Source organism: Diabrotica virgifera, chromosome 2 (assembly GCF_917563875.1).
Source record: "Diabrotica virgifera virgifera chromosome 2, PGI_DIABVI_V3a".
NCBI lineage: Eukaryota > Metazoa > Arthropoda > Insecta > Coleoptera > Chrysomelidae > Diabrotica > Diabrotica virgifera.
The window spans coordinates 106,523,846-106,542,227 of NC_065444.1; the positions used below are offsets into that span (position 1 = coordinate 106,523,846).

Sequence of the window (18,382 nt, forward strand, 5' to 3'; positions counted from 1 at the left end):
AGAGAGCTAGGGAAGCGTATCCGAGACACAAATACACACTGCATCTTGTTTAGATACAGGAAATAATAAGAAATTCTTCTTCTTCTTTGGGTACTGTGCCCAAATTTTAGGCGTGGGTAGCTTCCTTGACCATTTGTCGATACTGTTGATATTGACATTGACGTCATACTGTAGTAATTAATATAATGATACTGTAATAATTAATCTGCTGATATTGACATTGACGAAGAATTCTGAGCCATGAATATTTCTTTCTGTCAATTCCTCTTTTTCCCTCGATTGTTCCGTTGAGTATTAACTGCAGCATCTAGTATCTGCTATTGCTACCTCTCATTATATGCCCCAGATATTCAAGTTTTCTCTTTTTTGAAGTTATACTTCTTTACGATCGAGGGTGAAGTTTTATAATTTCCTGGCGCATGCGCAGACAGTCAGTATGTAGTTCGTTGCTAATATTTCAAATTATGTATGTATCAGCGCAAATAAGTCATTAAAAGAATATATTAGTGTTCTTAGTAAATGTATCATTTATTATAATTTTTGTGTCTTTCGGGCGTAAGATAATAAAATATCTATCTATAAATAAATTCACTTTGATCTATTTGTCACCGTGATGTGTAATTATATCCGACACGTCAATAGCACGGGGCTTGATAGCTCGGTTGGTATAACATTGTACCAGAGATCGAGAGATCGCGGGTTCAAATCCCGGACGATTCATATTCGTTTTTTTTTGGTATTGTTAAGTTTTGGTTAATTTTTGGTACATAATTATTGTTAATTTTTGGTATTGTAACTGTTAAGTATATTTATTTCGTTGAAATTATATAATAGAAGTATAACTTCTTACGTGTGTACAAAGTACACACACATTCTTTTTATCATTTTCGTCAAGTCACCTTCGCCTTGAAATATTCTGTGTTTGAAATGCGCTGAACCCATGAAATTTTAAGCATTGTACGATATGACCCCATCCCGAAGGCTTCTAATTTGTTCATCATATTTACCTTCATAATCCATGTTTCACATCCATATAGTAATACAGAATACACATAAGATTTTAGGAACTTGATTCTTAGTTGTAAGTTCAGCTGAGTATTGCACAATATAGATCTAAGTTTCATAAATGCTCCTCTTACAATCTCTATGTGAGTTTTAAATTTGTCATCAGCATTTAGCGTCTCATTTATCCAACATCCTAGGTATTTAAAATGGTTAACTTTTGTAATACGCTCATTGTTGACAATTAGTTGCATAGGGCCAACGTCTTGTTTACTAACCACAAGTAACTTTGTCTTTGACGTATTTATGCTAAGTCCGTTATTGGATCATTCTCTAGTGACTCGATCATGATCGATGTGCCATCTGCATATCTGATGTTGTTAATAGTTTCTCCTCCAATTCGAACTCCACATTGCCCTTCTAAGGCTTCGTTGAATATTATTTTCGAGTAGATTGTAAGAGTACCTACCCAAACGTTAAACAAAGTTGGAGATAACTAACACACAACCTTGTCTGACACCTCTTTGAATGGAAATTTTGTCTAATTCTTTGTCATCTACCAGAATAGAAGCTTCTTGATTCGAGCATAGATGTTGGAAAAGTGTCAGATCTTTATCAACTATTCCAATCATATCATGTTGGACCCTGTCAAACATCTTTTCAAAATCTATAAAGCAAACGTAAATTGGTTTCTGTAGTTCCCATGATCTTCGAAGTAATGTTAGCATTGAGAACAAAGCTTCCATTGTTCCCAATCCTTCTCTGAAACCGAATTATTTGTCTCACATTGTTTCTTCACATTTTTGCCTAATTCTGTTAAGGATTAGCTTGAGAAGCAGTTTCCGAAAGTGACTTTTGAGACTAATAATGAGTCTAAATTCTTTACATGATGACCTATTCCTATTACCTTTTTTTGGGGGTGGGATAATTAGACTCCATTATTCTAGTTTCGTATATGGTAGTTAAAAAATTCGTATGTGTAGTTAGAAATAAGTTTGTTCGTCCTAAGTGATTGCTAATACACTCACCGGCACAAAAAACGGGCACCCCAAAAAATGGCTCATTTTTAATGACTTGTATTTCCTAAACCTGATATCCGATTTAAGTAATTTGTTTAATATGTTATAGCCTTATTCTTTATCAATATCGCTGTAATAATATTGTTGCTAGACAGGTACATTGTCATTGCATACAAAGGTGTACGAATCAAACTGTGTTTTTTTCTGAAACTTTGGAACACCCTGTGGAATGTTCTAGCTTTTATAAAATACTGAAATTAAAACCCAACTATAGCCTCAGGTTTTCTTAACATTCTGTTTTTTGATCCATTCGCTTATGTTGGATAATAAAAAAGCTAGGCACTTTAACAACTACCCCTGTTTTTCGTCAATACATGGCGTTTTTAAATAAGTACGGCAAACTTTAAGGGGTAATTCTGCATGATAAAATAATGACAGTTAGCTTTATAAACGTATGTCCGCAAATGCTTCGTTTTCGATATAGGGGGTGTTGAAATTGTTCTTACAAACTGACGATTTATTTATTGCTCTAAAACGGTTTGTGATATGCAAATGAAATTTGGTAGATTTTAAGAGGTAGTTATTGCGCATTTTTTGGAATACAATTAAGAATTTTATATTCACCATTGGCGTGCATACGGAATATATCTAAAATGTTTATACCCGTATGTACGCCAATGGCGAATATAAAATTCTTAATTGTATTCCAAAAAATGCGCAATAACTACCTCTTAAAATCTACAAAATTTCATTTGTATATCACAAACCGTTTTAGAGCACTAAATAAATCGTCAGTTTGTAAGAACAATTTCAACACCCCCTATCTCGGAAACGAAGCATTTGCGGGCATACGTTTATAAAGCAAACTGTCATTATTTTATCATGCAGAATTACCCCTTAAAGTTTGCCGTACTTATTTAAAAACACCCTGTATTGACGAAAAACAGGGGTAGTTGTTATAGTGCCTAACTTTTTTATTATCCAACATAAGCGAATGAATCAAAAAACAGAATGTTAAGAAAACCTCGGGCTATAGTTGGGTTTTAATTTCAGTATTTTATAAAAGCTGTAACATTCCACAGGGTGTTCCAAAGTTTGAGAAAAAAACGCAGTTTGATTCGTACACCCTGTATACAATGACAATGTACCTGTCTAGCAACAATATTATTACAGCGATATTGTTAAAGAATAAGGCTATAATATATTAAAAAAATTACTTAAATCGGATATCAGGTTTAGGAAATATAAGTCATCAAAAATGGCCCATTTTTTAGTGTGCCCGTTTTTTGTGCTGGTTAGTGTATAATACTAACTTATTTGTTTCATTATTTAAATAAATAAATTATTTCAAATGTTTTCAGTGTCTAGATGTTTGTCCGGAAGGTACCTTCGGAATCAACTGTGGTGAAAAGTGTTCTTGCCAGAATGGTGCGAAATGTTCCAATAGAGACGGCACTTGCACGTGTTCTAAGGGATGGACTGGAAAACGCTGTGATCAGAGGATTTGCCCTGATGGGTACTTTGGCCCAGGTTGCCAGAAGATGTGCCAATGTAACAAGGAGAATACAGAAATGTAAGTTGTAAAATTTTATTAGATTTAGTTTTATTATTCATGAAAAATAGTTCAGTACAAAATATTCTCTTATGTATTGTAAGACGGCACCTAAAGAAGAAGAATGTATTTTTGAAAAGCTACTGTAGATAAACTGTTCATCCTGTGCTTACTAATTTTTTATTATCATTTAAAAATTCCGATACCAATATACAATATTTTTCAATTTCTTACAGTTTCCTTTCATGTGAGCATAAATGGGATAATAATTTTAAAGATAATAATAAGTAATTTCCGGATTTTGCAATACGACAATGGGGTACAACTGTACAACATTTCTTTCTAAGAACTAAAATCCCGCAACTTCGTGATAATCTGAACATAGATCTGCCAGTATAAAGATCTTCAGAGGTACGCCAGTGGAAGACTTTTCTAAGAAACAAATAAGTACATTAAAAAAACTTCCGCGAACATAATATGTTGTCTTTGTTAATATTGTCAATGAAATCTTCATACTAAGCGAAATAATTGTAATACAGTGGACTCTCTCTATAACGAACACGGATATTACGAGGTTTCGCTTATAACGAGGTGCATTGGGTGTCCCATGAAATTCCTATTGCACTATAACCCTCTATAACGAGGCATATTTGGTTATAACGAGGATAATGAAATCGAAGAATATGTTTTTTACCTGTTTTTAGCGCAGTAATGGCTATAAATACAGACACCAACTGCCTGTATATAGAAATTCCCAACATCTGTGTTATTATCGAGGCCAGTGCTGTAATAAACTTCGCCACCTGTAATAAACTTCTTGTTTATCTATCGACCGATATAGAATGTTGTAGGAAATTTACAATTTACGATGGCCGAAGTCTCATTGTTCAGGTCGACCATCGATACTTAATAAACTACGTAAGAGGCATCAATACATTTCAATATTATTGTTGTCTGATATAGAGAGATCCGCTTATAACGAGGTAATTAGTCCGCCATTTCAGTTCTCGTTATAGAGGGAGTCTACTGTATACATAAAGAATGCAAAAATCAATTTTTTTTTATTCAATTTGATAGCTTTGGTAGGGACCAACTAGCCAGACCAAAATCAAATTTCGATTGGTGGTCTAAAGCGATATGTTTAACTTATATTATCCAGATCCGAACAGAATATGACCAGAGCAATGATGTCGAAAGGCTGTGGCAACAAATGGAAAAATAAATTACGCAGTCAGCAGAACTAATAATAGGAAAAAGCAGGAAGAGAATAAGGAAATGGTTTGATAGAGAATGCCAAGAAAAACCACAAGACAGACTGAAAAAGCGAAACATTATGCTTCAACAAGAAACAACAGAAAGTAAAGAATACTATGCAACTTCACGCCGAGAAACAAGAAAACTAATTAGAGAGAAAAAAAAACGAAATACGAACAACAGCAATATGAAGAAATGAATAGTCAATATGAATAGTCGAGCATTTTACAAATCAGTGTCACAACGAGAAGAGAGGCTTTGGACCTAGATGCGTATCGAAGAAGAGGAAACGTTCCAAACATGACAAGAATATTTAAAACATTTACTAAACATAGGAAGCACATGGAAAAGATAATAATATATCTCGGGGTGAACCTACCGGTAGAGGAACCAAACATAGACGAAACATTGCAAACAATTAACAATTGAAGAACGCAAAAGCTCCAGGCTCCGACAATAACCGGCTAATTTTTTTAAGTACGGAGGAGAAACTTTACATAGACAAATACACAAACTAATAACGCTTATATGGAACGAAGAGAAAATGCCAACAAAGCAATTGACAGAAAACTTAGGTGTTTTGAGAGAAAAATCCTCAGAAGAATCTTTGGACCTTATCACGACCTTAATAGCAACCAATACCGAATGAGAACAAATGCTGAGGTCAAGCGATGTATAGGGCGAGCGACGTAGTCCAAGAAGTTAAATCTCAGCGTCTAAGATGTCCATAGAGTCTCTAATAACCGCATTGCCAATTTAATCTGGGAGGAAGCCACCACAGGAAGAAGGCCCTTAGGGCTCCCACGAATGCGATGGAGAGACAATATATGGTCAGATTTAAGAACAATGGGGCTACCCACTGACCTAATTGGTATGGACGACCGTTCGAGGTGGAATCAAATTGTGCAGTCAGTCAAGACCCTCCCCGGGTTGTAGTGCTATGAGAAGAAGAAGAACAAAATATGTTCTGATCTGGTCACACATTCCGAAGAAGAAGAATAAGATGTGCCAAAAAATGAAAAACGCAATGTTAATAGTTATTCAAAATATGTTGGCAAATATACCTAGAAGTTGCAGAGCCGCATTTAAGGCAGTGGGGGCCCCTGGGCAGAATTGATGTGGGGCCCTACCTTCTACCATTAAAAAAATGTTATAACTATGGTATACAGCCAACTACAGGGTTTTCCCTTTTAGAAATTAAAAAAAATATTGATCTACTTTTATAAATATATTTTTAAATAATAAAAAAATACAAAAGCTTTATCTTGTTACAGTAAAATATTCAAAATAAACATAGTAAAATGTATGGTTAAAGTTCGGGTACCTTTCGAGATTTATTAATTGAATATTCCTTGATTATGTCGGACATGTCTAGTTGCTTTAAGACATCGTGTTCAATGGTCCTTATAGAGAGATGATTCAAACGCTCTTGGCCCATCATAGACCGAAGTCGATTTTTAATTAACTTAAATTTTGAGAATGATCTCTCTCCACTGTATTTAGCTAGAATCAGAACTAAATATAAACGAAGTGTCACCACAACGCATCATTCACATTTTTTTCTTTTAGCAGTCGCTACATTTGAAGTTCTTTACTTATTTTGATGAGCCGATTTCCCTTTTAGATGAATTGAAAAATTCTACAAATTGTACCAGTTCGACACCTAGGTTTTCATCCAAATCATTGCTATAAATGTCGGTCACCTTTAGTTAGTGAGCTCCAATTTCATTGGGAGTTAAATTTTCCAAATAATGTTATAATCCAAAATTGGAATGAATGGATTCATATGCAGAAAGCCTCTGACTTGAATGATGAAGTGATCTATAATAACGATAAAATTTTTGATTCCTAAATTTCTCAGATCTTATCATTTCAGTTACTGAAATATTCCTTAAAAGAATAAAAATTCTTTAAGTGATCTAAGTGCCACCACTCCTGAATTAAGGTCAATATTAGTATCTTGGAGAATACGACTTGTGATGTTTGCCCTCTCTAAGATTTCATTCCAAAATATTGCAAATATTCCTGTTTCCAGTAAACACATAACACATTTGATTATAAAAACCATTTGCACGGCTACGAGTTTGAAATTGTTACTCATCGTCTTCTGAAATTTTGGATAATGCTGCTTTAATCTGATAAACCTTTAACTAGTGATTTTGCGGCGTCACTTGTAGATAACCATCTAGTAGTATTCAATCTTCTAGTAACAATTTCTGCCGAGGTCGGCGTTGCTCTCGCTTAAAGACGCCTCTTTTAAACATTCGATTAACACGTTGTATCTATATGTAAAGGAAGTAAAAAATACATATAGTTGATATTGTCCTTCCAAGAAATCAAAGACTGCTATTGCAATAGGACAACACTCAGCTGAAGCTTTTAGTCCAGTCGGGTTAAACGAATAACAGGCCTAACCTTGCATTAGGAGCTGCCCCAAATTTTATTTTTTTAATCTTTAGGGGGGTCAATAGTAGTGTAAATTTAAAATCTCGCTGAATTCCGCCATTGCGTTAGCCGCCATATTGATTTTAAACGAGAACCGTTTTTGATCAATATCTCCGCCATTTTCAACTTTTCGACAAAAAGTATAACAACCAGAATTGTTGAAAATGTAATTTTCTATCATTTCCGTTTTTACAATTTTTTCGTGCCATCGATATTTTCCGAGTTATAGCGGAAACTAGTGACAGTTATATATAAATAGAGCATAATTATTGAATTATCTCGTTTATTGTTAGTTTTACGACTAAAATGTTCCTATACAAAAATAGAGAGAATTGAATTCTACACAATTTTAGTTTCTTTCATTTTTTTGCTAAAGTTAATATTTAAGGTAGTATGTATGTTGGAGAAATAAATTCCCAACATTAATATTTAGTAAAACTATATTTTGTTTCAATATTTTATTTAGTGGTTTGCGCCTTGTGTACACTTCACAAAGATGTTTCTATGTTTTTATGTTCTATAATTCAAAGTGTACACAAAGGCGCAATATTCAAAAAAAAAGTTCGTTGCCAAGGTGTTGTTATATAGAATAATAAGATAATAAAAAACGGGAAAGTAGGGCGTGTGTCCGATCCCACACAAAAATTACTTTAATACCAAAAGTTTGTGTTATTGTAATAAAATATTAGTTGTGAAAAGTGTCTTTAGTTATTCCTAGCTTCAGAAGTGTAAAACCAGTGTAAAATTATTTCCTTGGTGTTGCAAAAATCCAACATCAAGTTTGGTCCTTCGAGCCGGATATAAAAAGAAGCTAGGAATTACTCAATTTCCAGAAGGTAAGAAACACACCTAATAAAAAAAAAGAAGAAATTATTGAACAAAAAAGAAATTATTAGAAAAGAAATTACAAAAAAGAAAAATCATTAAAAAATTAATTTTGTAAAACGTCAAGCTCATACAATAGCGCCATCTATGTAAAAGAGGGCGAACGACCGACGTCGAATGGTTATCAAGCGATCGAGAGAAATAATCGATGTTTTATGAAATCGATCATATATGAAGTGACAGAAAACTGACATTGACAGTGAATACAAAATTAAATAAATTGACTGTTTGTGTTTTGGTTTGTAAATAATCGTCAACATTTTTGTTATTTTGATATTTAAAATAGTTTTTTTTACCTTTTAAGTTTTAGGTAGATTCATATAAAAAAAAAATGCCCGCTAAAAAGGATATTGAAATGCTAAAAACTAAAAAATCTCAAGAAATTCAGTCTATTAAAACTATTACAAGGTTTGTTGAAAAACATTTGGACAAAGAAATTTCTGAATTAATAATTAATCAATTACAAACTAGGAAAGACTTACTAATAGAAAATTTTAATAAACTTCAAGATCTTCATTGTGAAATTTTATGTTGTGAACAGGGGTATGCAGATTCCATTGATAATATTAGACAGGAATACTTTGACACATTAGCTAAAATTAATAGTCAACTCTCAAAAACAGTAATACAGAGCGTAAGTACTAATCCACAAGATGTAAATAATTCTTTTTATTCTTCAAATATTCCACGAATAGAAATTCCTTGTTATGACGGCAAAGATTTAACAAGTTATAGACCTTTTATAGATTTATTTCTAGCTGTTTTTGATAGAAATAAGTCACTGCAAAATGTTGAAAAACTTTTTCATTTAAAGAATCATTTGGAAGGAGAGGCAAGAAGCCTAATAAATGATCTACCTCTAACAAATGACTCTTATAATGATGCATTGAGAATGTTAGATAACCGTTATAACAATGAAACAATATTAATAAATTCTCACATTTATTCACTACTTGACATTCCCTCCATTCAAAAAGGAACTTCCACCGCCTTACGTGAGTTCATTAGTAAAGTGAGACAGCAGTTAGGTGCACTAAAAAACTTAAAGCAACCCGTAGAAAGTTGGGATATGATCCTTATTTGCATTTTAACTAAAAAACTAGATCACTATACTAATAGATCATTTCAAATTGATAGGGACAACTCAAAATTGCCAAATTTAAAAGATTTCTTATCTTATATTGAAAATAGGGCTACAGCTTTAGAAACTGTAACCACTCCAGATAAAAAATGTAGCACTAACAAAGAAAGGTATCAAAAAACTCACTTGGCTACAAGTAAAGTCAAATTAGAAACCAGGTGTAGCTTTTGTTCATCCTCAGGCCATAAAATTTATAATTGTTCCAGTTTCAAATCTGTTTCAGTAAATGATAGAGTGTCTTTTATAGACAGTCATAAGGCTTGTCGAATTTGTTTGAATAATCATCCTGGTAGGTGTAAAATGAGTTTCAGGTGTTCAGTTTGTCGAAAAGAACATAATTCTCTTCTGCATGTGGACAGACAAACTCCATTAGACAGCACTGGACAGGGTAACAGTGGTAATGCAGACGATAGGGTGACTACATTTGGTTCAATAAATGAAAACATTAATAATGTTCTGTTACCAACAGTGAAGGTAAAAATTAGAACAAAAAGGGGTGATTATATCACTGCCAGAGGTCTCCTGGATACAGGATCTCAAATATCATTAGTAACAAGTAGATTGGTAAGTAAATTAAACTTAAAAACATTTAATAATAATGTCAATATCTTAGGTATTTCTGAGAATATTACCAATGTGCAAAAGGCTGTAAATTTAAAAATTGAGTCATGTGTGTTTGATTATAGCACAAATATAAAATGTTCTGTGGTTGATAAAATTACTAGTGATATACCACAAACAAATTTCAATGTTTCAAATTTAAATATTCCTAAAAATATTAAATTGTCTGATGATGACTTCAATAAATCTGGCACAATTGATATATTGTTTGGGGCAAATATTTCATTTCATATTTTGCTCTCCGATAAAATACAAGTAGACCAGATTATATTACAAAATACTCTATTTGGGTTCATAGTTAGTGGTTCTGCTCCATCACTACAAATTTGTAATTTTTCTGCTTTTCATTTAAGCATGAAAAATAATTTAGAAAATATTGTTTCTCAATTTTGGGAAACCGAGAAGGTTCCAGAAATTTTTCCGGAATATTCGACAGAGCAGGAAGCTTGTGAGATTAATTTTGAAAATTCTTTGCAAGTAATAAATAATAAATACCAAGTTAAATTACCATTAAAACAAAATCTACCTGATTTGGATTTAGGAGATTCATTTTCTGTAGCATTAAAACGCTTTGAAAATCTAGAAAAAAGATTTAAAGTCAATCCTGAGCTGTACTCTCAATACAAAAGTTTTATTGATGAATATTTAGCTCTAAAGCATGCAAAAATAGTAAGTCTTAGTACATATGACTTAAATAGTGGTTCTTTATACTTCATGGCTCACCATCCAGTGATACGTGAAGACAAAAAAACAACAAAATTAAGAGTAGTCTTTGATGGCAGCATGAAATCAAAAAAGAAAAAATGCATCAATGATTATCTCTATAATGGTGCTGTAGTTCAAAATGAGCTCTTCGATATTCTTGTTCTTTTTAGAAAATATAATTACGTCCTTTTGACAGATATTAAACAAATGTATAGAATGGTTTTGGTACATCCAGACCATTGCCAGTTACAAAATATTTTGTGGCGAGAGAAAAATGGCAGTTTACAATGTATTCAACTTCAAACTGTAACATATGGTTTAAGAAGTTCTTCCTTTTTAGCTACCAGATGTTTGGTAGAATTAGCCCGAACTGAAGGTAAACGCTATCCTTTGGCTTCTAAAGCTCTTCTTAATAACACCTACGTTGATGATATTTTGTGTGGGTGTGACACAATCGAAGAAACGATAAAACTAAAAAATGAACTTATCTCGCTGCTCAAATTAAGGTCCTTCGAGTTGCACAAATGGTGCTCAAATAATTTACAAATTTTAAATGATATTCCTAAAAATAAACAAAATTTTGATGAAATTAACATCAGCAAAAACGATTTAACGGTAAAGACTCTGGGATTGACTTATGATACAAAAACAGATAATTTTAAATTTAGTTGTCCAAAAGTTGATATAAATGAATGTGTAACTAAAAGACAGATTCTCAGTTTTGTTTCCAAATTTTATGATCCTTTGGGATTAGTGGGCCCAGTTTTAGTAGCTGCTAAGGTAATTATGCAAAAACTTTGGTTAAGTAAGGTCAAATGGGATGCTATAATTTCCAGTGAGTTACTTGACACTTGGAAAAATTTTGTTGAAAGCTTAATGAGCATGCCCACAGTGACTGTCCAAAGAAATTTAAACTTTACTGGTGCTCTTCATATTGAAATAGTTGGCTTTTGTGACTCCTCCTTGATTGCATATGGAGCTGTTATTTATGCGAGGACTATTTTTGAAAATAAAGTACATGTAAATTTGATTTGTTCCAAATCTAGGATTGTTCCTATAAACAAAAAACTAACTATGCCAAGACTTGAACTGAACAGTGCTTTGTTGCTTTCAAAACTATCTCACAAGGTTTTTGAACTGTTAAAAGATAAAGTCAGTAAGGTATTTTTATATTCAGATTCAAACATTGTCTTAGCTTGGATAAAATCCGAACCTTTGAAATTGAATCCCTATGTTGCCAATAGAATTATTAAAATTCAAGAAATGACATCCGAATTTAAATGGTTGTATATAAACACTAAGGAAAATCCAGCAGATTGTCTTTCTCGTGGACTTGAACCTCATGAAATTAATTCAAACAATCTTTGGTTTAATGGTCCTGAAATTCTTTCAAATATTGAATTCTTGCACTTTGAAATTCCATTTTCTACTCCAGACCATTTGCCTGAATATAAAGTTGTCACTTTAGCTAAGGTCAAACCAGAATCTTTCTTCATAAAATTCTCTAGCTTAACAAAACTTCAAAAAATAGTGGCTTATTGCCTACGATTTGTAAATAATATAAAAAATAAAAATAAAAAGATTACTGGAAGTTTAACAGTTGTAGAACTAGAAAATAGCCTTAAAACCATTATTAAGTATGAACAAAGTTTTCATTTTTCTGAGGAAATAAAATGTCTAACCAACAACACAGCAATTAAGTCTAATTTAAATTCTTTATATCCTTTCTTGGACTCTCAGGGACTGTTAAGAGTTGGTGGTAGACTGGAGAACTCAGATATTTCTTTTAATAAAAAACATCCTTTGATCGTTCCCAAAAACAATCATATCACTGATCTTTTGATTCACAGAGAGCACTTAAGACTTTTACATGCAGGTCCGAAACAAGTTTTAAGTTCATTAAATCAAAATTTTTGGATTATTAGTGCCACTAAAGAAATTAAAAGGATTTTGCACAAATGCGTAACCTGTTTTAAATGTAAGGCCAAGTGCAGTGAACAGTTAATGGGATCTCTTCCTGAACAAAGGGTACGTTCATCGAGGGTCTTTCAGAATGTTGGTATAGACTTCTGTGGTCCCTTCCAAATTAAACAGTCACGGATTAGAAAGTCTATAACGACAAAGGCATATATAGCATTGTTTGTTTGCTTTTCTGTGAAGGCAATTCATATGGAGTTACTCTCTGATCTAACAACAGATACTTTTTTAGCTTCATTAAAAAGATTCATTTCTAGAAGGGGTAAACCATCCAAGATCTTTTGTGACAATGGTGCCACATTCAAGGGAGCAAATAATCAACTTCAAAAACTTCTAAACGACAACATTAAGTTAAACAACTTTTGCCTTGATGATAAAATTGAATTTTGCTTCATCCCAAGTTATTCTCCAGTATTTGGGGGTCTATGGGAGGCCGGGGTGAAGAGTGCTAAATATCATATAAAAAGGGTGATGGGAAATAATATTTTAACATATGAGGAGTTTAATACTTTGATTACTCAAGTTGAAGGAATATTAAATTCAAGGCCTCTTATGGCAATTAATAATGATTCCTCTGACTTAGAATATTTGACCCCAGGTCATTTTCTAATAGGTGCTCCTTTGACAACTTTCCCTGAAACTAATTTAACTGAGATTCCTGAAAATAGATTAAAATTTTGGAGGTTGTGTGTTCAAATGCAGCAGCATTTTTGGCAAAGGTGGTACCAAGATTATCTAACACAACTTCAAAACAGACCTAAATGGAGAAAATCGTTGCCAAATTTACAAGAAGGCATGCTTGTGCTTGTAAAGGAGGACAATGTTTCTTCTTTTGGGTGGCCTATAGCAAGGATTAATAAAGTTATTCCTGGTAAAGACGGAAAGGTAAGAGTGGTGGAAGTAAAAACTAAAAAGGGAACATACTTACGTTCTGTCACAAAAATTGCTGTTCTTCCAATTAACGATGAACAAATTTAAATTATTTTTTTTTTTTCAATTTATAATAATAAATAAAATTTAACTTTATAACTATTTCTATTTAAATTTAAAACTTTGTAAAAGTTTTATACTTATATAAGCAATAAATTCTTTAAAAAATGTGTAAAAAAAAGGGGTGGAATATATTGTTTTGGTATCAAAACCAAGGCCCCCCCAGCATGTTGGAGAAATAAATTCCCAACATTAATATTTAGTAAAACTATATTTTGTTTCAATATTTTATTTAGTGGTTTGCGCCTTGTGTACACTTCACAAAGATGTTTCTATGTTTTTATGTTCTATAATTCAAAGTGTACACAAAGGCGCAATATTCAAAAAAAAGTTCGTTGCCAAGGTGTTGTTATATAGAATAATAAGATAATAAAAAACGGGAAAGTAGGGCGTGTGTCCGATCCCACACAAAAATTACTTTAATACCAAAAGTTTGTGTTATTGTAATAAAATATTAGTTGTGAAAAGTGTCTTTAGTTATTCCTAGCTTCAGAAGTGTAAAACCAGTGTAAAATTATTTCCTTGGTGTTGCAAAAATCCAACAATGTATGCGATAATGGCGCGAGCGTAAGACCTGATTGATTTTGTAGTAATTGTTTTTGTTCAATATCTACGCCATTTTCAACTTAAATTGTTCCAAACATGATTTCCTACAATTTCTTTTTAACAATTTTTTTCATGCGGTTGATATTTTCCGAGTTAAGTGGGAAAGTAGTAAAAAATGGGGGGGGGGGGGAGAATAATTACTGAATTAAATCTTTTTTCAGAGCTGCCCCAAATTTTATAATTCTATCCTTTAGGGGAGATCAATAGTAGTGTAAATTTAAAATCTCGACTGAATTCCGCGGTTGCATTAGCCGCCATATTGATTTTAAAGGAGAACCGTTGTTGCTTAATATCTCCGCCATTTTCAACTTTTTGACAAAAACGGTAGGAACTAAAATTGTTTGAAACGCAATTTCCTACAATTTCTTTTCCACAATTTTACGACATAATTGCACATAAACAAAAATAAAGAAAATTATATTTTATACAATTTTTGAAACTTCCAATGAAACACCAACCAAACTAAGTACATAAAGACATAAATAATAACTTATATGCTTTAAGTTCACTTAATTTTATTAACTAGCGGGTTTTATTGGTTGAATTTGTCTGTCGATAATTAACTTTCATGTCGGCTAACATATTTTAACATTTCAACATTTTTTTTTAATTTGGACATTTTAATTTGGGGGGTATTTTCCAATTCCCCCCCTCTTAGACCCGCCACTGGTTCTCTCGAAAAATTGTAGTAAATCGTAATTGCAACAATTTCAGTGCTTACACTTTTTGTCGAAAAGTTGAAAATGGGGAAGATATTGAACAAAAACAATCAAGCTTTAAAATCAATCGGGTCTTACGCTCGCGCCTTTACCGCATACGTACTACCTTAAATATTGATTTTTTCAAAAAAAAAAGAAAGATCAAAATTGTTAAATTTAATTCTCTTCATTTTTGTATGGGTTAAAATTTGTTGTAAAAGTAATAATAAACGAGATAATTAAATAAATGAATAATTATGCTTAACTGTCACTGTTTTTCCCCATAACTCGGAAAATATGGATCGCACGAAAAAAATTATAATAAACGAAATTATAGAAAATCGCATTTTCAACAATTTAATATTATATATTTTTTGTCGAAAAGTTGAAAATGGCGGAGATATTGAGCAAAAACGGTTCTGGTTTAAAATCAATATGGCGGCTAACGCAACGGTCAAATTCAGTCGAGATTTTAAATTTATACTACTATTGACCCCCCCCTAAAGATTAGAAAAATAAAATTTGGGGCAGCTCCTAATGCAAGGTCAAATGGTATCCCGACTGGGCTATTTTGCAACTAAATTTAGAGAGTGGGCGGCACACGGAATCAACAACGCCAAGCTATTATGTTATCTTATTTTAGCCTGAACACCATTGTATTTTCCACTATTAACTGACACGTTGTCGTAGTACTGTCCCCTGTAGTTTTTCAAATCGATATCATCTTCTTGTAAGAATGTCATTAGAGAATTAAATATATCTTCTGCTTTATGACCGTGATTTGGCAAAAATATGAGAAACCTTTCAACAGGAGTGAAACCTTCGATGTAACTAATTCTCATAGTTAATTGGTTGACATAAATTATTAGATGTGAATAATGTGCTAATTTTTTTAACTTTGGGGCTTTGTGGGGGCCCCGGGCAGCTGCCCAGTCTGCCACCCCTTAAATCCGGCCCTGAGAAGTTGTAAATGGTGTGGTGACACTCTAAATATTGTTAGCTTGTTGTCTCCATTGACTGCGATTCTGTGCCAAATGGACGGCTTCCTGTAGAGATTTTCTCACCAGTTCTTCCTCTTGGTCTTCGGTCTTCTACCTTTCCTTCTACTACCAATAGTTCCGTAGTCCCCGTTCTTCTGGCTACGTGGCCGTAGTAATTTAGGTATGTTCGGTTTGCTTTTTTTAATAGTTTGTCTTTTATATGAAGCTCTTCCAGAACTGACAGTTGGTTCTACAGACTCACATTTCGAAGGCTTCGATCTTACTTCTATCGTCCTATTTGTTCCTTTTTTACATTTCTCCGTATGTAGTGATCGTCTAGTCTAGTCACGTGTCAACATAAGGCGGATACATACAGTCTATTAGAAATAAAACAATCTTATCTTGAAATATCACGACAAAAACATGAGCGTGTTTGGAAAAATACTTGTTTATTATCTACTTGATATATTTTGATTATAAATATGTAAGATACGCATTATTTTATAGGTACCTCAAATTGCAAAATCTAATACATAGCAAAATAAGTAGTTCTCAGAATATTTTCAACAGGTTAAATTATAATTAAAAGATAAAATAAATTTACATGAAGTTGTTGTCGAATCTTAAAATTTAATAACGTAAATACACATAAACTTCTTGTTAATCTTTGTATATTTTGGAAAAATGTAATCTTTTCTATATAAATTCAACTATTGGAGTAGCAATGAATATTAGTGGAAAATTTAAAAACTTGATAAATATTGTGTCCGGAAATTTTGTTGGTTGCATTTAACATGGCTAATCTGACTTTGTTTACGGCAGATCTGAATAGTTTGGCAGATGACAATCCTAACCATTACCGCAAGTTTTGGAGCCATTACAGGAGTGTTTCCTCCTCCCTGGACCCCTTCTGCTGTCTATTTCTCCTTGGATAATTAGCTGTAGTACTGTATATTTATTGTTCCTCATAACGTGAATAAGTATTCCAACTTTCTTTTCTTTATCTCTCAACCTCTCTCTCCTTCAGTGGCATAACAAAATCCGTCGCCCCCCCGCAGAATTGGAAATGGGGCCCCTTTTAAAAAATTACTAAATAAATGCAACATATGTAACAAAAACTTATATGTGTTATAGCCAAGTAAATGAACTTGAAATATGGCTATACCTAATTTTCAATGTCACCACCGAAGTGGCCCTGTCAATACTTTTTGAGTTATTACGAGTGAAATGTTCAATATTGTTCAACAAAAAAACCACGTTTCCAGATCAGACGGTTTTTCGCAAATATCTCAAAAAGTAAGTATTCGCAAGTAGCAAGAATGTAGCTTATACAAAAATGAAGTCTATCGACCAAGTAAATGCAAATTCGTAGTTCATGAAAAATTGTTCTTATTCGTCAAATTCCAAATAGAATATTTCAGTGTGAAATAACCAAAAAATGAAGCACTTTTCGGGGAAAAGTTTTAATAACTTTTTAAAGTGTTTAAAAAAAGTTTTAGATATTTTTACTTTTTATAAAAATTTCTATCATCAAAACTAAGCGAGTTACGCTCAGAATACAGTTAAAGCCTTTCTTGGTAAACAACTTGCGAAAATCTCCCCCTATTTAGCACCCCAAATGAGACTAATCATTATGGTAGGGGAGCAAAGTATGCTAAACTTGCAATCACTCGAGCGTTCTGGGGACCTATTGGGTTGTGATTATTAGGTCCTAAAACCAAAAAAAGTTAAGCAAAATTTTCCATTCTAGTGGGGACTTTCCACTTTTTAATTAAATTTTCCATTTCCAACAATCGTTTTTTCCGATTATAGCGCCATCTATCCAGAATTCGAAAAAATGTCTCGAATAAAAGTTGCTTATTTTTACGTAAAGAAATCCAAATCTGCAATAAAAATTTGGGGGTCCCATTTAAGATTTTAAAGTAACCCTCCACCCCACCTCCGTGGGGTGTCGTGTTTGGTACCATTCGATAGATTTTTCAAACACATTTTGAAAGTATATTTTGCAGTTTTTCGATCTGATGTTCATTTTGCGAAATATCGCGGGGTTTGTATTTAAAATTTTATATTTACCCCCCCCCCTCTCCGTGAGGGTCATGTTTAGTACCATTCGATAGATTTTTGAAAAATATTAAAGACGTATTTTTTAGTTTTTCGATCTGGCGTTCATTTCGCGAAATATTCGCTTTTTTTTTGTGAAACTTTTTGACTCACCCATTTCCTTACGCCCTGCTCAAATCGTCAGATTTTTGAAATATACATACACTCTTTTGCATGTACTTAACTTCCCTTATCTTAATTTGACAATTTCGAGTATTTTTAAGGATAGATTTTTTTCGGGTCCCCCTTAACGAACTTCCCTGTGTTAAGAGCCAATATATGGTAGAGGTACATCTGCAGGGTACCAGGTTTCTCCCCATATGTTAATGTTACGCGCTCGAGTAACTGCAAAAATCCCCTCTTGGGCTCCCCTATCATTACCGCTTTACAAATTACTTAACTTTTTA

At 32.9% G+C, this 18,382-nt stretch overlaps 1 protein-coding gene across 3 annotated transcripts in view; it reads left to right on the forward strand.

Annotated features, from left to right (window-relative positions):
- The window catches only part of LOC126880173 (protein draper), a 396,789-nt gene that overhangs the window by 292,039 nt on the left and 86,368 nt on the right, over nt 1–18,382 (forward strand). For all 3 annotated transcript variants that reach the window (XM_050643935.1, XM_050643937.1, XM_050643936.1), the window contains exon 6: nt 3,383–3,594. In XM_050643935.1, the coding sequence (XP_050499892.1) occupies nt 3,383–3,594 (212 nt within the window). The remainder of the gene's footprint in view (nt 1–3,382; nt 3,595–18,382) is intronic.